At 36.5% G+C, this 22,399-nt stretch overlaps 1 protein-coding gene across 4 annotated transcripts in view; it reads left to right on the top strand.

Moving 5' to 3' along the window:
* The window catches only part of NGLY1 (N-glycanase 1), a 63,672-nt gene extending 42,147 nt beyond the window's left edge, over nt 1-21,525 (top strand). For 2 of the 4 annotated variants that reach the window (XM_019422912.2, XM_019422910.2), the window contains 7 exons: nt 2,486-2,607; nt 3,587-3,732; nt 6,338-6,448; nt 7,730-7,894; nt 11,941-12,126; nt 19,966-20,143; nt 20,512-21,525. In XM_019422912.2, coding sequence (XP_019278457.1) covers nt 2,486-2,607; nt 3,587-3,732; nt 6,338-6,448; nt 7,730-7,894; nt 11,941-12,126; nt 19,966-20,143; nt 20,512-20,687 — 1,084 coding nt within the window. In that variant the 3' untranslated portion in view covers nt 20,688-21,525. The remainder of the gene's footprint in view (nt 1-2,485; nt 2,608-3,586; nt 3,733-6,337; nt 6,449-7,729; nt 7,895-11,940; nt 12,127-19,965; nt 20,144-20,511) is intronic. The other 2 variants (XM_019422911.2, XM_019422913.2) reach the window with 2 other exon arrangements.
* The last annotated feature ends 874 nt before the right edge of the window (nt 21,526-22,399 follow it).

Here is a 22,399-nt window from a genome sequence, read left to right as displayed (position 1 = left end):
AGATACCAAGTTTCGAAGTACCTCATTTTGGACACATAGGGACTTAGTTTTGTCCTACATATAGAGTTGGGATGACGAACAGTATTAATTCTAGGCTAAGCTGGTTATGCAACTTGGCACAAGTAGTATATAGAGGAGGCATAGGATGTGCTAATTCTGCCACTGTTATTGCTTCATGTAAATTTACATCTGTTTTTGGGGCGCCTGGGTGGCTCAGCTGGTTGGGCAACTGACTTTAGCTCAGGTCATGATCTCGCAGTTTGTGAGTTCGAGCCCCGCATCGGGCTCTGTGCTGACAGCTCAGAGCCTGAAGCCTGCTTCAGATTCTGTGTCTCCCTTTCTCTCTGCCCCTTCCCTGCTCACGCTCTGTGTCTGTCTCTCAATAATAAATAAACGTTAAAAAAAATTTTTTTTTAATTTACATCTGTTTTCAATTACTTTTAATTATGTTGGTCATAAATTTATTTAAATTAAGTAGTTTAATGGCATCTGTTTAAGGCAAACTTATCATTGCAAAACCAATTCATTCATGCAGTGGTTTCCTTCTACAAGCTTATGGCCAACATCTCTGCTCAGCTAGGGCACTTTTCTTGCTTAGCTTTATCAGTGAAATCCTTCTCAATGCATTATGCAAAATTTGGTGTTCTCCAGTTTTATGATTATAATTACAGTAACTTTTTAAAAGATTGTGGCAAACACTTTCAAAAAATAATTTCCAAATTAGCAAGCACCTTTAAGTGGTTAAGAAGAAAAAAGTTCCATCAAAAAGATCATTCTACACTATAGTAGTATTTATTTTTTTTTTAAATTTTTTAATGTTTTTATTTATTTTTGAGAGAGAGAGAGACAGAGCATGAGCAGGGGAGGGGCAGTGGGAGGGAGACACAGAATCTGAAGAAGGCTCCAGGCTCTGAGCTGTTAGCACAGAGCCCGACGCAGGGCTCAAACTCACAGACTGTAAGATCATGACCTGAGCCGAAGTTGGACGCTCAATGGACTGAGCCACCCAGGCGCCCCCAGAATAGTAGTGTTTTAAGTAGAATTGAGTTCACTTAAGTTTTAAAATCTTTACTGAGTAGTTTGTTAAAGTTGTTTACCTTTTAAATACATGAGCTAATTATACCACTTGTTAGAATAATACTAATGCTTTAAGCAGATTTCCTAGAGAATCTCTGCCTGTCCAAATCTTATCTGTCCTTCAGGTCCCAGTTCAAATACAAACTTTCCTCCCAACCACACTCTGTAACACTAAATCTGACCTGTTGCATATGGTTTTGTCACATTCTGCCTTCTTCCTGTTAATGCCTGTAAACTCCTTTAAGGCTGTACCACTGTTTAACCATTTTCCACTATAGATTCTAACACAATGCCTCATATATTCTAGGCTCTTTAATCATTATTTAAGTATGTGAAATGAAGCTAATATAAAATTGTATGTCAACTATATTTCAATTAAAAATAATTTTGGGGACGGGGACAAAACATAAGAGACTTAAATACAGAGAACAAACTGACGATTACTAGAGGGCTAAAGGTGGTGGGATGGGCTGAATGGGAAGGAGCATTAAGGAAGGCACTTGTTGGGATGAGCACTGGGTTTTATATAAAGGGGATGAATCACTGGAATCTACTCCTAAAATCATTATTGCACTATAGGCTAACTAACTTGGATGTAAATTAAAAATAAATAAATAAATAAATAAATGATAATAAAAAATAAAAAACAAAAAAATTAATTTTTAAAAATGTGAAATTAAGAAATGTTGCTGTTTAGCACAGAGGTAATATAAATTGTTTAAATTATTGATTATGATAATGAATCAAGGCTTTTCTATGGTTATTTTATTTTATTTTATTTTCAAATTTTTGGTGAGTTTCATCTCATACCATGCATGTAATATAAAGCTAATAATGGGACTGTAGTGAAAAAGCAAGCCATGATGTTAACCACAATTAGGAATGAAGTTCCATATAGTACATGATTAAAAAGCAAATATTAATAAAGGTACAAAATCAGCAAAATCACCATACATTTGAATAAAATGCCAGCAAGTTACCATTGCTTATTAACGCAAAATAATACTTCAGGAAAAACTGACAACGAAACATAACAAACTTAACTGAATCCCAGTGTTATGCTCATCGTTTTAAAAAAAAGCAAATACTTTACCGGGAGCAAGACAAACTAAATTCTAAAAGAAAACATACTTCAGTGAACATTAAAGCTATAGGACAAGTCCCCCGAATGTACAAAACTATCATAAAAGCTTTAATCTTCACCCTCAGACTGTAAAAACACATCATCTTCAGGGCCAGGTAAACAGAACCTGAAAATCCACCACCGTTGCCAGAATCCCAAGGATCCCCTTCATTACTGGAACTCACTGCAGTGCAGATTGAGTCGGCCCTACATGCAGAACACCCCCTTTCAGTCCCTTTGCAGAGTTTGGTTGCAAAGTTGATAACTATGGTTATTTTAAAACAGGTATAATAACCCTGAGAAACTTTTGGAAACGAGATGTGGACGGTGTGGCGAGTGGGCCAATTGTTTTACGCTGTGCTGTCGAGCCTTAGGGTTTGAAGCTCGCTATGTTTGGGATTATACAGGTACGGAATGTGGCGTGAGCAAAGTAGTAGAGCTGTGCACACTTCAGGTTTGGGTTTACAGTCTGGGCTCATCGCTTTTTGTCTGTTACTTTCTGGCCTTGTCAGCCTGAGCTCCCATTTGCCTTCTGTAAATAACACTAATACCAACCTTGTAAGTTTTTTGTATAGAGTTGTACACCTACCACTTTGCCTGGTACTTTAAACATGGCCTATAAACATTCTTTTATTAACCATTTACCATGACATTTGTAACAGTGCTTTTTCTGTATGAGTAATAACATGTAATATGCTGTAGAAACCTTTATTTTTGTAGAGATTAGTATAAAAGACATAGTAATCTTAAACCTCAGTGTACAAAAAAAAATGTAATAAAAGCCTTGTGAAATTTATGTTGTTCTTATTTAGAAATGATTTATCATCTACACGTTAAAAAGTTGTTTTCCTTGTTCTTAGAATTTTCTTGTGTTTCTGTTGTTTTGTAGGATAAAATGAAACCTTCACTTAAGAGTTACTGTTCTCTTACAGTCAAATATAGAACATCAATAGCCAGAGATCCTTTGGGGGGCCTCCTACCTGTTCTGAGTCGTAAACGTCAAGAGAGACTGCAGTTTCCAAAGTGGCATTAGCTCCGCATTAGCAAAAGCTGAGGCCCATGTTTCTGATGCCGTTGTTCAATATGTTCACCCTTTTAGAGTTATGGTTCACATAATTTTTAATGACACTTAAAACTAACCACCTTAAAGGACATTTTCCAAAAATATTTTTAAGGGTTTCAAAGAGAGAAATGAAAACAAATGTTCTGGAGTTTTGTGTGCCCCAAAAATGCTCAGTCCTATTAGCTAAAATTTAGACTGTTAGAAATTATTATACGATCCTCATCTTAGCAGTTTGTATGTAGTTGTTGGAAATCATTCTGGTTTTATAAACTTAACTTTTATATTCTTTCTTCCTGCTGTTTTCTTGTGTCTTACTTGAGTAGACCATGTCTGGACAGAAGTCTATTCACCTTCTCAGCAGCGGTGGCTGCACTGTGATGCATGTGAAGATGTCTGTGATAAGCCACTCCTTTATGAAGTAGGGTGGGGCAAGAAGCTTTCCTATGTCATAGCATTTTCTAAGGATGAGGTAAAGCATAAGAAAAAAAAGGGTTTTTTCTAAGAATAAAATAGAATTTCTTTCCTTTTTGAACAGCTTTTGAAGATATATTTGACATATAATAAGCAGCATACATTTAAAGTGTACAGTTTAATAAATTTTGTCACTTGTATGCACCCTTGAAATCATCTTTGTAGTCAAGATAGTGAACATATGCACTATATCTGGAAGTTTCCTTATGTCCTTTGTTATCCCTCCTTTTTGCCCCTCTTTAGGCAACCATGGACCATGGATCTGCTTTCTCTCGCTGTAGATTTCTAGGTTGTTGTTTTGGTTTTTTTTTTTTTAGTGTTTATTTTTTTTGAGAGAGAGAGCATGCAAGCGGGGGGGGGGGGGGGGTGGGGAAGAGGGAATGAGAGAGAGAGAGAGAGAATATCCCAAGTAGGCTCCACCCTGTCAGCACAGAGCCTAACATGGGGCTCAGTCTCACAACCGTAAGATCATGACCTGAGCCCAGATCAAGAGTCAGACACTTAACCAACTGAGCCACCCCAGCATCCCATTTCTAGAGTTTTATATAAAATGGAATTAATACAATATATATGCTCTTTTTGGTGGGCGTGATCTGGTGTCTTTTTCTCAGCACAATTATTTTGAGATTCACCCATGTTATTCTCGTGTATCAATAATTTATTATTTTTATTGCTGAGTAGTATTCCATTGTATGCATGTACCCTAGTTTGTTTATCCATTCACCTGTTGAGGGGCAGTTAGATAATTTCCAATTTTTTAGTATTTCAAATAAAGTTGCTGTAAACACTTAAACACAAGTCCTTATATTGCTGTATGCTGTCTTTTCTCTTTGGTAAATGCCTAGAAGTAGAATGACTGAATCATATGGTAGAGCCATAAGAAACTGCTAAGCTGTTTTCCAGAATCCTGTGCCATTCTACATTCTCACCAGCAGTATGTGAGAGTTGTCAGTTTCTCTGCATCCTTGCTAACACTTAGTGTGGTTGTCGGTATGTGAGGTGGTATCTCATGGTGGTTTTCATTTGCATTTCCCTGATGACAAATGATGCCGGGTATCTCCCTGTGTGCTTATTTGCCATGCATCCTCCTCTTTGCCCATTTTTTTTTAAGTTGGGTTGTTCATTTTCTTATTGTTGAGTTTTGAGAATTCTTTATATATTCTGCATATAAGTCGTTTTTCAAATAAATGCTTTGCAAAGATTTTCTCCTTGTCTGTGGCATGTCTTTTCATTCTGTTACAGAGTGACTTTTGAAGAGACAAAACTGAGAAAGTCCAGATTATCAATTTGTTCTTTCAGGGATTGTGCTATTTTCCTTTTAAAATGATGCATCGTCTGCATATAACACTGTATAGTTGCACATATACAGCATAATGATTCAGTATTCGTATAGATGATGAAATGATGGATTGTGCTTTTTGATGTTATAGCTAAGCAAGTTTTGCCTAGCCCAAGTCAGAATGATTTTTTCGTGTGTTTTCTTTTAAAAGTTTTATACTTTCAGTTTTACATTTGGGTCTGTCATCCATTTTGAGTTAATTTTTGTGTATAGTACAGTGTGTGGATCGAAAGTCATTATTTGCCAGATAGATGACAGATTGTTCTAGCATCATTTGTTGAAGAGGTTATCTTTTTTCCATTGACTTGTTTTTGTACCTTTGTCAAAAGTTAGTTATTTGATATGAATTTAATACAGTAAAAATGGAAAAAGTTTTTATTAGTTGAATATTATGAAATTAACTTTGTAGATAAGTTTTAAAAAGCTAAATATTCTGAAAATATCATTTTATCAGTCTTTCTTGAAAGTATACCTGTTAGAGCAGTGCCTGGGTGGCTCAGTTGGTTAAGCGTCCAACTTCAGCTCAGGTCATGATCTCACAGTTTCTAAGTTTGAGCCCCGCATCGGGCTGTGTGCTGACAGCTCAGAGCCTGAAGCCTGCTTTGGATTCTGTCTCCCTCTTTCTCTGCCTTCCCCCACTCACGCTCTCTCTCAAAAATAAACAAACATATGGGGCGCCTGGGTGGCTCAGTCGGTTGAGTGTCCAACTTCAGCTCAGGTCACGATCTCACGGTCCGTGAGTTCGAGCCCCGCGTCGGGCTCTGGGCTGATGGCCCAGAGCCTGGAGCCTGCTTCCGATTCTGTGTCTCCCTCTCTCTCTGCTCCTCCCCCGTTCATGCTCTGTCTCTCTCTGTCTCAAAAATAAATAAATGTTAAAAAAAATTAAAAAAAATAAATAAACATAAAATTAAAAAAAAATAAAGTATACATGTTAGAAAATGAATAAAAAGCATATTTTTTATTTTTTTTCTGCAGGTTTTAAAATTTCAAGCAAAGGATAGCATTTTAAAAATCTATTTAAGAATTCTGTACATTCTAAGAGCACCTGGGTGGCTTAGTCAGTTAAATGTCTGACTCTTGATCTCAGCTCGGATCTTCATCTCAGGGTCATGAGCTAAGCCCCTGCTTTGGCTCCAACGTGGGCATGAGGTCTACTTAAAAAAAAAAAAAAAAAAAACAGATAAGAATTACATACGTTCCAGATAGTTAGCAGATTAAGGTTGATGGTTGTAATCTTGTCAACTATTGTATTCTGTAATTTGAGGTGGTTGATGTCACTTGGCGATACTCTTGTAAACATGACGAGGTAATCTCCAGAAGAACTGAGGTTAAAGAAGAATTACTTCGAGAAACTATTAATGGACTTAATAAGCAGGTATGGGCATTTGTCAATTTTGAGAAGACATTTGAAGTTTTTTATGTAATCAAGAATGGCCAGTTTTTAACCCATTGAAATTCTTAAAGTAATAGCATTACTTTGCAAGCAAAAGTATTTTAATATGTTAAATGTCTTTTCGTTCATTGAAAATTTTGAGGACCCCTTTTAAATATTGTGGTAGTTTTATGCATTAAATTGTCACATCTCAAAGTTTAGTGAGACAAAATTTCAATATATGTAATACTAGGCATCAAAAGTATGTTGCTTTATTTTTCAAAGAAATTATGTCTTGAATATAATTACACACACTTGTCCAAGTGTGGAAACTTTTGAAACAAAGCACAGGAAATTGTTAACAATGACTACTTTTGAAAAGAGGAACTGGAAGTTCAAAAAGGAAGATTCGGTTTTTATTTTATATCCGTTTGGTAGTATTGAAATTTTTTACTATTACACATGTGTGGGTTCTTCTGTGATTTAAAAGCCAGACCATCAATTTTGTTTCTTGGCAGGCAGTTAGAATCACCTTAATCCGGTGGTTGAGATTCAGGGTGAAGTTTCCATCTGTTTGGAATTTCACCTTCTGATGTGCAGCCCTTCAAAGATCCTAAACTGAATATCTGGAGTATTAACTGGAGCCTCTCACCTTGAAATGCTCTGAACTCCGCTGTATTTACTCCACAGTACTGTGATTCTGTAAAAATTCTGCTGTGTTTTTCAGCACGTTAGCTGTCATTTTGTGCTTGGCTTCTCTCCCTCTTTAGCTCATACCAGTTAATAATTGGCAAATGCCTGGAAGGGAAAAGAGGTGGAGTATGTTCAGTTCACCTCAATTCATTTCTTTCCTTGGGATCTTAGCTTCTACAGCTGTGCTTGCCTTGGTAGCCTTCTGTTGCATTTAAACAGGGGTTTGTTTGTGTCTGCATGTAACGTTTTGCCCAGCTTTGTACCTTTTCTCAGTAGGACAGTTGGTCTGACACAAGGTAGTCTATCGTAGCTGGAAGCAGAAGTTGCCACCTTCATTTTAAATGTAGGACAGTAAAGATCATGAAGAGTTGGATATGGATCTTAAATGATTTCTTCACATAACATTTGTAAAATTATTTTCAGTTTTCCACAGTGACCTATTACTTTTCCAAATAACTACATGTGAACAAAAAGTTGGTTACGTCTGTCAGGATCCCATTAAAATATGAATGTTTTAAGTATATACTTACCTAGAGATGGACCTCTGCACTTCCCTAATCTTAATGACTTTTTTTAAAACATGAATTACAGAGGCAAGTATCTTTGTCGGAAAACAGAAGAAAAGAACTTCTCCAGAGGATAATCGTGGAACTTGTTGAATTTATATCTCCCAAAACCCCTAAGCCTGGAGAACTTGGTGGAAGAATATCTGGGTCAGTGGCTTGGAGAGTAGCCCGAGGTGAAATGGGTCTAGAGGTATTTAATTCATTATAGCATCATAATCTTTTCACTTGACTGCTTCCTATAGTGTGCTCTTTACTTACAGAAAAATGCATTCGCCAGGACCTTTCAATTAACTTTTTACAGTAATTGTGAAAAGACATAAACGTTTGAAGAGAAGCAATAATTGATTGACATAGTATATTCACATGCAGGAGTAAGGAAAGCATTTTAAAATGGGATTTTCCTATGTAAATTTTTAGTATAGTATAACTGTTACTAAAGTACGTACAGAAAAAATGCACAAATTATAAGTGTGTATAGCTTAACAAATTTGTGCAAATTGAGCATCCATGTAACCACCAACCAGAGTGGCAGATAGGCCACCAGAATCCCAGGAATGGCCATGAGTTCCCTTCTGGTCACTTCTTCCACCACTAAGAGTAACCATTATCCTGGTTTCTAACCTCATAGATTGATTTTGCCTATTATTATGCTTTATGTAAATGGAATTGTACCATATGTACTCTTTGGTGAAGAGTTTTTTTCTTTTAACATTATTTCATGAAATTCAGACTTGTTGCTGCATGGTTATGGCACATTTTTTCTCACTGAAATATGATATGTATAAATGCAGTTTATCCGTGCCACCATTGATGGGCATTTGAGTTTCTAGGTCTTGGATGTTAAAAATTGTACTGCTGTGAACATTTATATACATGTTTTCAGTGAATGTATTTATGCATTTGACTTTGATTTATACCTAGGAGTGGAATTGCTAGGCCACAGGGTAGGAGTATGTTCAGTTTGGGTAGATATTGCCAAGCAGTTTTCCAAAGTGGTTGTGCCAGTTTACACTCTGACCAGCAGCGAATGAGAGTTTTTCACATATTTGCCTGTAGTTGGTATTGTCTTTTTCATTTTAGCAGTTCTGGTGGTGTGTAGTACTATTATATTGTGATTTTACCTTGCATTTTTGCATTTACTTTGATGACTAATGAAGTTGAATGCCTGTCCTGTAAATTTTTGGATATCATCTTTTGGGAAGTGCCTGTTTTTCAAAATAGGATTTTACACATTTTAGAAAGGCTTGTTTTACCTTTTTAGAAATTTTTTTTATAGTACAATGAGACAAATAATAGAATCTGGATAATTCAGTGAAGGAAAGTATTTATTTCTTGTTATTTACTTGCCTATATCTGTTATTGGCTAGAAATGATCATTGCTGCTGTGATTACTATTGCCAAATTTATATTAAGACATTCTCTCTTGATTAATGTCCCCAAATTAAATAATGAACAATGGACATATGCCTGTAGTTAGGGGCTAGGTGAAAAGCAATGTGTCTGTAATGAACATTAAGAAAGTACAGTAGACTGTCCCTTGCCCTTAGGAAACTTAAAGTTGACTCATAAATGTCTAAGAAGGTATGTAATGAAAAATGCTTGGAACGAAAATACCCACCACAGTATCATATCAAACAATTCCAAACAAAATAGAGTTTTATATCTACTTTTTCTAGATTTGCCATTGTTGCAACTAATTTCTCCAGTAAAGGAATATGTCCAAAATGGGTTAATTATCCCCAGTAAACTTTATGTTTGCTTTTTAATTTACTTCATCATCTTTAGGAAGCAGTTGGAAGGGTTGGTTCAGCCATAGAATTACACGATCTAAATTCAACAGATAATTCAAATCACTGCTGATGCAGTGCAAGTTACAAGTATAAATCTAAATGAAGCCAATTTAAAAGAGCTAATTTAATTCACAGCTGTGTTCAATTTAAATAAAACGTCGATATTATTTAGGTCTTTATTCTTTTTTCTTTTTATGGATGGATGTGCTTCCTCTCTTGTATGGCATATAAGTTGATTAAACTTTAAAAATATGAATTGGGTCATATGCCTGAATTGTCTTCCTTTTTGAAATTTTTTTTTAAAATTTCTGTTACTGGAGACCATTAGGGCCATGGATTTAAAAAATCATTTTCCTCTTTAGAAGTAGATGTTCATTTTAAAAGTTAATTGAAAAATGTTGGTCCTAAAAAATAATGGAACTCTACCTTGAAATCATTTGGAAAAAGAAGGAAACATTGGTGATATCATTTCCAGAAAGAAAATTTTATCTTAACCTTAGAGTTAAAAGATTTTATGAAATATTAATGTTATTCTGAATCTAGATTACTCAGTTGCATACACAATTACGTTCAGTAGCATAAATATTTTTCTTTTCTCTTTGGTAATTAGTTATCCTTTGTTAAATAGTAGATAATGCTACTTTTGAATTTTATTTCCATTGGGTTTATGTCAGCACCCTAAAATATTTTTGATAAAGAAGAAAAGAATTGGGGAGTTTTGTTATATGCTTGTTTTGAAATTATAATCCGTAATTATAAATCAATTTCTAAAAATAAGCTGCTTTTTTTTTAAACCTTTTTAACAGTGATATTCATAGGTTCTACTAGGAAATTCTGTTTTTCTACATTTTATATTACTGTTTAATAATTCCAACAGTGATATATACACACACAAACATTATTTTTTCTCTTTTTGTTTCTAAGATGTTTTATATTTTGCTTATTGATTGTTATGCATTTGAAGTTTTCATATTGTTTAATACCTAGTACCCAATGTTTAACAAGAAAGCATTGCCTACTATTTTGGTTGATTAGCAAATACTGTGGCAAGATATTGACACAGACTAGAGCACTGGTTCTCAGTGGTGGTTGATTTTGCCTTCCAGGGGATATTTGGCAATGTTTGGAGACATTTTTGGTTGTCACATTTGGGCGGAGGGGTGCCACTGCCATCAAATGGACAGAGGCCTGGGCTGCTGCTAAACAACCTGCAATGTACTGGGCAGCCCTTACTACAAAGAATTAATTGTCTGGCCCAGATGCTACTATGCCCATGTCTGAAGGACAGGGACCAGTGTTTTAGTGGCATATAAAGATGTGGGATAGGGGCGCCTGAGTGTCTCAGTCGGTTGAGCGTCTGACTTCGGCTCAGGTCATGATCTCATAGCTTTTGAGTTCGAGCCCCACGTCGGGCTCTGTGCTGACTGCTCAGAGCCTGGAGACACAGATTCTGTGTCTTTCTCTCTCTCTCTCTGCCCCCTCCCCTGCTCACACTCTCTGTCTGTCAAAAATAAATAAATATTAAAAAACAAATTTTTTAAAGATGTGGGATAAATGTATCCTCTTTCTCAAACTTTAGATTCACTCAGTGATTTCAGATTTCTAGGGATTGATTTTCATTACAATAAACATGGATTTATTTGGGGGCTAGGATGCAAATTTTTCCTGGAATTTTAAGGTAAAACATGGGCTTCACACATGTAGAAGTTTGTTTCAAGCTATGTATCCCAGGCACTCTCCTACCTTAGAGTATCAAGAAAGGACAGTGATGAAATGGCTTTAAGTTGAGGCCTGAAAGAAGAGAAAGAATCAAGTATATGGAGAGTAGGAAAACAACATTCCAGATAGCAGGAACAGCATGTCAAGACCCTGAGGCAGGAACTAGCTGGACCTTTTTGAGGAGCTAATGGAAGACTACCATGAGATTGGTTTGAGAAGTAAGCAGGGAATGGATCATTTAGAGCCCTGTTAGCCTTGGTAAAGGTTTGGAGTTTAAGTACAGTGGGAAGTCATTGGAGTGAGCTAAGCAAGAAAGTGACATATCCCAATTTACATTTCTAGAAAATCACTTCCATTACTATGTGGAGCTTGGATAGGAAAGGTGAGAGTTGATAGCTGGGAGTCAACTTTAGGAGACAACTGAAGGAGTCCAGTTTGGAGATGTTGGTGGTAGAAATGAACAAAAGTAAATGAATTTAGGTTGAACATAAATCACAACAATATAAATCAGAGCTATGGTTTATACTTCTCATTTTCTGTTTAGTAATTTTTGGAGCTATATCCACATCATACTAATCATATTTAACCTATAAAATGTTTTCCAAATTTTTTAATGGCACCAACTCTTCATTTTCAAGTTGAAGGAATCTCTTAACCACTGGATGTAGCAGTTCTTCATATATAGTCTTCAATTATGTTGAAAAACTAATTCTGCTTTCTTTTTAAGAGAAAAGAAACCCTGCTCATTCCGTCTGAAAATGAGAAGATTTCCAAACAGCTCCACCTTTGTTATAATATTGTGAAAGATCGTTACGTCCGAGTTTCAAATAATAACCAAACCATTTCTGGATGGGAGAATGGTGTGTGGAAAATGGAATCCATATTCAGAAAAGTTGAAACAGACTGGAACATGGTAATTTCCTGCATGAAGCTGTTTAAAAACTTTGTCATTGTTTTTAAACAAACATAGATTGGCTTCATTTTTCAGTTGTGTATAATGTGAAAACTGATATATCAAAAGTACTTTTAGTAATCCTTAAACCTGTAAAACAAAATCCTCCCAACGTTTAATCAAAAGTCCATAAGACAGTTGTGCATTTATATCAAGGAAGCATCCATTTTCATCAAAGAGGCTGAATTTAATTCATTCATGGGGAAAAAGAATCACATATATGACCAACTTGTGACTGGTTTTTTGCATGAATATATAAAATACACTGTTATTTAATCCTTTCACAGATACTTGTTGATTGCCTACTAAATGCACATTTAACCCAAAGTCCCAAGAGCTAAGCATTTAACATGCTTTCATTTCATAAGAATGTGGATGGGACTGAACAGTAATACTGGCTATTTCTTCTTTGTGTCCTGAAAAAGAAAGAAATGGATGCTGGACTATAGTATTTCACTTATACCAGCTTGCACATTGTTTTCACATGTTCCCAGTTAATAGTAAGAAGCTTTGCTTTTAAAGTGTCCTACCACTTAGCCACACACCAAAAATAAACTCAAAACTATTCACATGACCTCAACAGATCTAACCATATTATTGATAGATTTTCATAGGAATTAGTGAACTTAGAGGGAGCTTTTAAAGTTAACTTGCCAGGATGTTTGGGAAGGGAAGTTGCTCATTTGCAGGACACATTGGCTAGATTTAAAGAGCGAGTCACAGGTTAGCAGCTGCTAGTGTATAGGAGCATCTACAATATGCTTGTCACCGTACTAGGCATTAGAGTGCAGAAGACGTAAGGGTAAGATCCCTGCTTTTTTTGTTTTTTTTCCAGTCATAAGTTTTTGTTATAAAATTTACCTTGGTGCTTGTTTTGGTGATCTTTTTATATTAAACTAAGAATCACTTGCCAACGTTAATAAAATTGTATAAATTATTCCTCTTGAGTTAAAGAAGAACATAAAAAATAGAGCAAGGTGAAAATTTAAATTTTAAGATATGTATATCTATAATTGATTATACAGTTAATGAGGAAGGGTAAACTTCTCTGGAAGACTATCCTTAGCCTGAAAGTTCTTCTGAACAGAAAGCAGGATAGGATAGACATGTTATTTATCCAAGGACTAAGCTGTCATTGCGGAACTAAAGAAAAAGTATGCCTTTTTCCTAACCATCAGTGTTAATGGAGAAAATTAATGGAAAAAAAACCAATGACATGCTGCAGAAGATGTGATGTGATGAAAAGCAGGTCGATTCTGTCTTATTCACTCATTTGTTCATCAGCAAACATTTACTGAATGCCTGTTATGTCAGGCATTGTTCTTGGCTCCATGGATAAAAAGATAAAGATACGGTTTCTGCCCTCACAATCTAACAGGGAAAGCCGAAGCACAAACAGCCGTCTTACCCAGGATGCAGAGTGCTATAATAAGGATATCAACACATTGCTATGGAAACACCAAGGAGGGAGTAATTAGCTCTGGCTGTGGGAGTTGGGGACAGCTCTGTAGGGCAGGAGACATTTGAGCTGGACGCTGAAGGATGAGTAGGTGTTCATAAAGCAAGGGAACAGTAGGGGAAAAGCATAGATTACATGGCATGTTTTGAGTTCTCTAAATAGACCATTGTGCCCAGAGGGTATATTGTATGAGTAAGATTTAAATAATGTAAATGAGATGTAGAGGCCATTAAATAAAAAAAGGCTCCTACTCAATTAAAGTTTATGCCTTGATTTACCTTTACAAGGGGTATCACTTTTTAAAAGTTGAATGAATCTTTGTCCAGTTATAATATTTAATACCAAATGAAGAAAAATAGTTGAATCTTAATTACCCCTAAAGAGTCTAATAACTCAGAAGTAATATATTGCCATTGAAACATTGAATTTTCCACCTAGAAATAAGTCAATATTTTTAGTTTTGTACTAGCATGTTCCCAATTAGGGATTCTCTAGGTCCGCTAAATAGAAGAAGAAACCTACCTATTTCCCACCACACCTTTCCTCAGTAACCTCCAGCCTGGAATCATGACAGCACATGCAGCCTGCTGTCAGATATTTAGAACAGATTCTTACCCTCTCAAAGAGCTAGTCTCCCAGGAACACAGAGACTTACTAAATTCTACTACTTAGCAAATACATTGTTCAGTGATGTCTAATTTGGAAGAAATATAAAAAGCTGAATCAAGAAAACCAGTATGCCTTTTAGGAGGCAGGTGACAACACCTTGATAAAAGTGTTAATAGCTTCCTAACTAGTCTTTCTGCATCTGCTCTGGTCCCTTCATAGTTGTTTTCCATGGCGTAAGGCAGAAAAGCATTTTCCAAACCCCAGTCGTTACTGAGTGCTCTTAGGGCAGGAAACAACTCAAGTCTCTTCTGAGTCTGGCCTCTGCCTTCTTGGCCTCGCCTTGCTCCCTGGTACCCCCTTGCTCTGCATTGCAGCTGCATTGCCCTTCTCACCTCTCCACAGGACTTCTTTTACTTTCCTTTTTGTTAGATTCACTTATTCCTTTCCTTCGAGCTTGATGTAAGCCTCACTCCCTCCAGTCCCAGCTAGCTGGATTCATTTCTCCCTTTATTTATTCACTGTACCATGTACCCCTCCTTCTTGACATTTATTCAACAAATATAATAGATTATTTGTCTCTATCCTACCAGATTGTAAACATTCTCATAGAAAAGACTTTGTCTTTCTACTCCCTTGTCCTCTCAGTATGCATCTATCTAGCATAGTGCCTGAGAAATGTTTAGTAAAGATGGCTGGATGCAAGAAAGAATTTTTGAATGTATATGGCGTAAATTCTGTACCACCCTCAAACTGTGTAGGGTATCAAAAATAATCTATCTTCATTTGGATTGGCCCTTGCATGTTTTTAAGTACTTTGATTTTTTGCAAAGTATTGTTTTTGTCAGTAGAGTCATTTTAGCACTTTTTGGGGTATGGCATTAGTCATTAGTCATTCAGTAAGTGTGTGCATTGTCAGACATTGTGCTTGGATGTGATATGATGTGCTTGGATGTGCTTGGACATGATGTAATGTTAAATTAAGAGTCAAGCATCAAGGTGAGCTTAGACTAGTGAAGGAAAAAGACATGGACCAGCTGTTTAGATTGGTGAGATGAGTGGTAGAAGAATATGGGTCTGTATATGACTCCAAGGGAGAGAAGACAGAAGGAAGAGCCACTCTCCCTTCTTGAGTCAGAGATGACCTTGCAGAAGAACTAATATCTGAATAGGCTTTTAGAGAAGGAGGCAGTGGACGAGTTTCTCAGTGTGGAGACAGGATGTGGAAGGGAGCATGAGATAGAGCATGTGCAAAAACACTGAGGTGAGAAACGTCTGGTATATTCAGGGGAAAGTAGTAGGGAATATGGAGGAGAATGGTGGGAAATGAGACTAGAGAGGTAAACAGTGGTCAAGTTCCAAGGACTTTGATTACCTTGCAGTTATGTAACAGGAAACCACGAGAGATTTCAGACAAAGGAAGGACAAGATCACACTAGTGATCAGAGGTAATTCAGAGGCTGCCGGTAGGAGAAATAGGCAGAGTATAGAAAGATACTAATGCAGTGGGGACTGACCGATTCACGTTTGATTTCAGTGATAAAATGGAATAACCAAAATAAGATTAATGAGCAATACCAACCAGTCTATAAGTATTAAATTAAAATCTCTTGAAATATAGCTGTTCTGTTAGGTATCTGTAGTCATGACTAACTATAGAGTGCTGCACAGTAAACTTAATTAGAGTTCATCTTAGCAGGCAAAACAGAAGAATCATTTTAAGAGTATAGTGAAGAACAGCTTCAACAGTGCAGCACAAACCTCCAGAAAACCATAACAGTGGACAAAACAGCCTGGCATGTAGTAATCAGACACCCTTTAAGTGAAGATCTGTAGGATGTGAAATACATAAAGCATAAAGAAGCTGACATGCAAATTGTTCTCAGTCTTGAAAATAGTGGTTACAGCCATAATCCAAAGGACAAGTTTACATTGTGTACATTGTTAGGGGCAAAGCTTAGACTTTCCAGCCACAGACAGACTGGTCTTGTTCTCACCCACAGGTTGTGATCTGCCTGTTCTGTGTGTGCCTTACAGTTGCCAAAAAGGGACAGGGATAGGTCACCGGAGGGAGGGGTGGGGTGCTGTATAGATTTTGGGTCTGTGGAAGAAAAACTCCATGAGTTCTGATTTTACTGTCCCTATTGAGAAAGTGAGGTGGCTTTTAGTAGTCCCTGAAATTGCAAGACCAAGCATGTAGAACTTGCCCACAACAAGTGATATCTATGCATTAAAAAACCAACATCCAAAAATTTGTCTAAGATAACACTCAAGAAGTTAGGAGCAACCAGTAGTTACAAAAAAAATGGTTTGTTTTTTCATCTAGATAAAACAATTGAATATTTGAGAGCTTATAAAATATTTTTTTCTCCTAAATAAATTATAAGTACTGGTTCTGTTGCTATTACACAGAAAGGACTACGGTTGGGTGTTTATATAGATCTTACTGTTTTGGCATATTTCAAATGATCAAACTGAGCATATGCTTGGTAACTTCTACCTCTAAAAAAGCTGAGTTAGGGGTGCCTGGGTTGAGCGACCGACTTCGGCTCAGGTCGTGATCTCACAGTTTGTGAGTTCGAGTCCTGCATCGAAACTCTCTAAGTATAGTTTTAAAAGTAAAATGTAAGGGAAAACTGTAAGTATAGTTTTAAAAGTAAAATGAAGGTATTCATGAGGAAATGTTAGGCTGCCAGCTCAGAGCCTGGAGCCTGCTTCTGATTTTGTCTCTCACTCTCTCTCTGCCCCTCCCCCACTCATGCTCTGTCTCTGTCTCAGAAATAAATAAACATTAAAATTAATTAATTAATTAAATAAAAATGCTGAGTTAAAATAACTTGGTTAAAATGGTGCAGAAAATATATTGTGAGAAAAAAGTGACATGAATTTTCAGTATCAGTAGTCTTTTATTTCCATATACTATTTCTTTAGCCTGGGAGACCTTTTATTTTTTCACAATGTGTTTGAATGTTTATTTAAGCATTTAAGAGTTCAGTGATGAATTCCATCCTGTCCTTTAACTTTTTTGGTCTTAAAAGCTGATGCCTTTAGGACTGAAAAATGTAAATTATAGAACAAGCAGTTCTGTCAGACATGTTCAACAGCTATTGAAAACCTTCTTATGATAGTTAAAGTTGTGGCCCAGACCCCCTTGGTATAATTAAGATAATTCTAATCTCAGGGCACCTGGGTGGCTAAGTCCGTTAAACATCCAACTTCAGCTCAGGTCATGATTTCGCAGTTTGTTGGTTTGAGCCCCACACCGGGCTCTGCGCTGACAGCTCAGAGCCTAGAGCCTGCTTCAGATTCTGTGTCTCCCTGTCTCTCTCTGCCCCTCCCCTGCTCATGCTCTCTCACTCTCTCAACAACAAATAAACATTAAAAATTAAAAGCAAAAAAAAAGTTCTGGGGGTAAGCTAGAAATTTGAAATTACCCTAACATCAATCTTTCATATTTTACGTCCACACTTTGGCAAGGGTGGGACAGGGGGAGGGGGACCTTTTATTAGACTACTGAGCTCTAAAAAGACTTAAGACATAAAATATATATATGTATATATATATAGAGAGAGAGAGAGAGAGAGACATATGTATGTATATAGAGAGAGAGACATATATATGTATATATATAGAGAGAGAGACATAAATTTGAATGTATTTATTTGTCTTAAGATAATTTTCCCCTGGTCTTTTCGTTTCTCTAGCCACCTTTCTTCCAATAACTGTTTGGCTCATCTTTTCCAGAAAATCCCCTTTACTAGCCACTCCTTTGAAAGAGTAATTAAGCTACAGATAATCCCTGTAAATGGCCAGGAGTTTAGGTTTAATGCATGAGCCAGTTGCTCTACATCCTAGACCATGCAAATGATAGGAAGGAAGTGAGCCTTTAAAAACATTAATTAGCATGAATAGACACTTCTCTAAAGAAGACATCCAGATGGCCAACAGGCACATGAAAAGATGCTCAACGTCGCTCCTTATCAGGGAAATACAAATCAAAACCACACTCAGATGTCACCTCATGCCAGTCAGAGTGGCCAAAATGAACAAATCGGGAGACTATAGATGCTGGAGAGGATGTGGAGAAACGGGAACCCTCTTGCACTGTTGGTGGGAATGCAAACGGGTGCAGCCACTCTGGAAAACAGTGTGGAGGTTCCTCAAAAAATTAAAAATCGACCACCCTATGACCCAGCAGTAGCACTGCTAGGAATTTACCCAAGGGATACAGGAGTGCTGATGCATAGGGGCACTTGTACCTCAATGTTTATAGCAGCACTCTCAACAATAGCCAAATTGTAGAAAGAGCCTAAATGTCCATCAACTGATGAATGGATAAAGAAATTGTGGTTTATATACACAATGGAGTACTACATGGCAATGAGAAAGAATGAACTATGGCCCTTTGTAGCAACGTGGATGGAACTGGAGAGTGTTATGCTAAGTGAAATAAGCCATACAGAGAAAGACAGATACCTTATGTTTTCACTCTTATGTGGATCCTGAGAAACTTAACAGAAACCCATGGAGGAGGGGAAGGAAAAAAAAAGAGGTTAGAGTGGGAGAGAGCCAAAGCATAAGAGACTCTTAAAAAACTGAGAACAAACTGAGGGTTGATGGGGGGTGGGAGGGAGGGGAGGGTGGGTGATGGGTATTGAAGAGGGCACTTTTTGGGATGAGCACTGGGTGTTGTATGGAAACCAATTTGACAATAAATTTCATTAAAAAAATAAAATAAAAAATAAAAACATTAATTAGGCAGTTGGAGAAAGATGAGCGTAAAGTCATGACTATTCGTGGTAAGTGCAGTGTAAATGAGGAAAGGGTTTTTTTCCAGACTTACTTCAAAGAAATACATGATTATTGTGTGAGTTTGAACATCAGGGATAAATGATTAAAGAGTCAGATTCTTGGGGCACCCGGGTGGCTCAGGACTGTCTCTCTCCCTCTCTCTCTGGCCTTCCCCTGCTTGCTGTCTATCTCTCTCTCAAAATAAATAAACTTTAAAAAAAAATTTTTTTAAGAAGTAAATAAAAAGAGTCAGATTCTCGGGGGTTGAGCCTGGTTGAAATGGAGTTACTGTGAAAGACCAAGGCTGTGGATGTCAATGTTAATGTCCACATCTTCTAGAATGTAGATGAAACTATGCAAGGAAATGAGCTGAAAGCAGCCAGTAACCTTGGCTGCCTTAAGTAGTATACATTTAAAGTGGTAAGGGTCACTGATAATGCAGGAATGGGGCATACTATTTGAAGAGGCAAGCATGAATACTACCTTTTAAACCATTACTTAGCAATGACTGAGTTATTTTCTTGACTTCTCACTCTAGAAAAGCTTGTCTGAAAATCCACACTTAGAAAAGAAGATATAGAATAATTGCATTTAAAAGGATTCTTCATTTTCAGCAGGACTTCTCCTAAAGTTCATATTAAATAGCTGGGCTTTAGTAATTTAAAAAAAAATAAGATTTACCAAAATTTGGTTAGCATGCACCCCTTAGCGATGTACTTAATGGGGCACCTGTATCCAAGTTTCTTTCTTCCAGAGCAAAAGATGCTGTAGGAAAAATTGCTGACAAGATGAGAAATGTTACCAATAAAAATCTCAGTGGGAAAAAACTAGGTGTTCAGAGCATCTGTATTGTAGTACCCTATGACAGTAAGACTTTGATTACATGTGTTTTCTACACTACTTTATTATTTCTGACAGTTCTTGCTCTCCCTCCTCCTTTGTAGGTATATTTAGCCCGAAAAGAAGGATCGTCTTACGCTTACATTTCCTGGAAGTTTGAGTGTGGGTCAGTTGGCTTCAAAGTAGATAGCGTTTCCATTAGAACGAGTAGTCAAACCTTTCAAACTGGAACAATACAGTGGAAATTGCGATCTGACTCAGCACAAGTAGAACTGTCAGGCGGTAAGCATTTGACTGGAGAATTAATCACGATGTATATAGTTAACACTCTGAAGAATAATCGTACTTATTTGAGGGTTCCATACCCAAGAGTCATTCGTACTCTGCAGTAAAAAATAAAAAATTTAATTAAAACTTGTATAACCTCATTCTGATAGAAAGGCTTATGTTTTTTATTGTGAAACACAAATGGATGAAGAAAGATTATTTCTTTGTTTCAAAGGACACATTCCCTCCCTAAGGAATCATTGTATTTATTTTTTAAGGGTTGGTTTTTACCTACATGTTAGGCATATAATATATATAAGGTATTTCTTTATATTCTTTAAGTTACCAAAAGCAGAGTGTTAATTTTTTTTTTCCTCCAACAGATAAAACTCTTCGCTCCTATCATGATTTTTCTGGTGCCACTGAAGTTATTTTGGAAGCAGAATTAAGCAGAGGAGATGGTGTTGTTGCTTGGCAACATACTCAGCTGTTTAGACAAAGCTTAAATGACCATGAAGAAAATTGTCTGGAGATAATTATAAAATTCAGTGACCTTTGAGAACCTGAACATTATAGAAAAGCTGACAATAATCAAAGATTTACTGTGTTCTAAAGTAGTCTGTGGGTTCAGTGCATGCTTAGTTGGCCATTTGCTACCCTCTGCTAGCCTATTTCTTTGGCTAGCTGTCCATCATGTGCCCCTCAGGAAAATATATCTTTGTACTACGGACCATAACAAAACCTTGAATTAAAAGCTCCCTTCCATATGTGACTATAATTTGAAGTAAAGTCTTATTGCCTCAATATGAGATTTTAATCTAAAAACTGTAAGTATAGTTTTAAAATTAAAATGAAGGTATTCATGATGAAATGCTATTCATGATTATGATATAATCTTAAGCTAATAGTAATTTGACATTTTTTGATTGGCCATTAATTTCTTCATAAGTAATTAGGTTTCCTAAGATTTTTAATTTTTAATAAATGTGAAAGTATAGTATCTCATAAGTTATAATGCATGGACATTTTTATGATTGTAAATACATAGGCATTTAAGAAATAAAATGGATTATTTTGTCGTATCATTTTAGTGGTTACTTTGACTAAATGAGAATCTTTAATAAGTATGCTAAACATTGAAAACTGCTGGGATAGATAAGAGTTATGAAAACATTTAACACTGGCTGCATAAATTCAGAGATACATTATAAATCCATGTATAGACACTTTAGAATATGCTTTACTTTGGAGTTTACTTTTGAGTATTTCTATCTACCTCATTGAATAAATATGTGTTCTTGTCTTTGAAACTGTGTAACTAGATTATGCAGTACATGCTGTTTCAAGAGTTTTTGGTGTGTTCCATGTAACCTCTCCAATTAAATTTATTAAGCATTTGTGTGCAAGTGTGGTGATAGTGCTGAAGGAGGCAGTGGTGAGAAGGGTAGGCTCCTGTCCTCTCACCATCTTTGTGATGTTCTACAAAGCGAGTTCTCAATCTTTTTTTTTTTTTTAATTTTTTTCCCCTAATGTTTATTTATTTTTGAGAGGGAGAGACAGGGCGCGAGCAGGGGAGGGACGTAAAGAGAGAGAGACATAGAATCCAAAGCAGTCTCCAGGCTCTGAGCTGTCAGCCCAGAGACTGATACAGCGTTCGAATTTACAGACCACAAGATCATGACCTGAGCCGAAGTCGGGCGCGTAACCGACTAAGCCACCCAGCACCCCGAGTTCTCAACTGTTCATACAAGAAAAGTACGTTCTCAGAGATTCTCACTCTGCAACTCGTAGGACATTCATATGCATTATTAAAAATGCACTAAGATCCTGAACAAAGGTCTTATATTTGCTTTTTAATTGTAGTCAAACTGTTGAGGATCAGTTTCTTACTAAAAAGTTACATTTCAAAAAAATTTTTTGTATTATCTAAAGTGATTTATTAGTAAGTCTTAAATATTAGGAAGTTTTCTGGAATTCTCCCTCCTGAGTTAGCTTCTTGTCGTGGTCAAATACATAAAGTTGAAGAGACTTGACTCTTACCTGTCTTGAGGTGTCTGCTTTGGCACATGAGTATTGTGATGAGCAGGTGGACCAACCCTCTTAACCTTCGTGAGAAAACCTAGAGGTTGGCAAGCACCTTTGTAAAGATGGTAAGAAAAATGTCAGTACTTAACTGAATGTATCTCATTTGTGAAAAAGGTACATTCGAATTTTTATTGTGCCTTTAAGCAGAAAAATGATTAGAGTTCAAATGTCGGATTTTTATAGAGT

The sequence above is a fragment of the Panthera pardus genome, unplaced genomic scaffold, assembly GCF_024362965.1.
Source record: "Panthera pardus isolate Hobbes unplaced genomic scaffold, ASM2436296v1 HiC_scaffold_16, whole genome shotgun sequence".
Taxonomy (NCBI): domain Eukaryota; kingdom Metazoa; phylum Chordata; class Mammalia; order Carnivora; family Felidae; genus Panthera; species Panthera pardus.
Note: the sequence above shows the minus strand (reverse complement) of the source record. Positions and strands in the feature narration are given on the sequence as shown.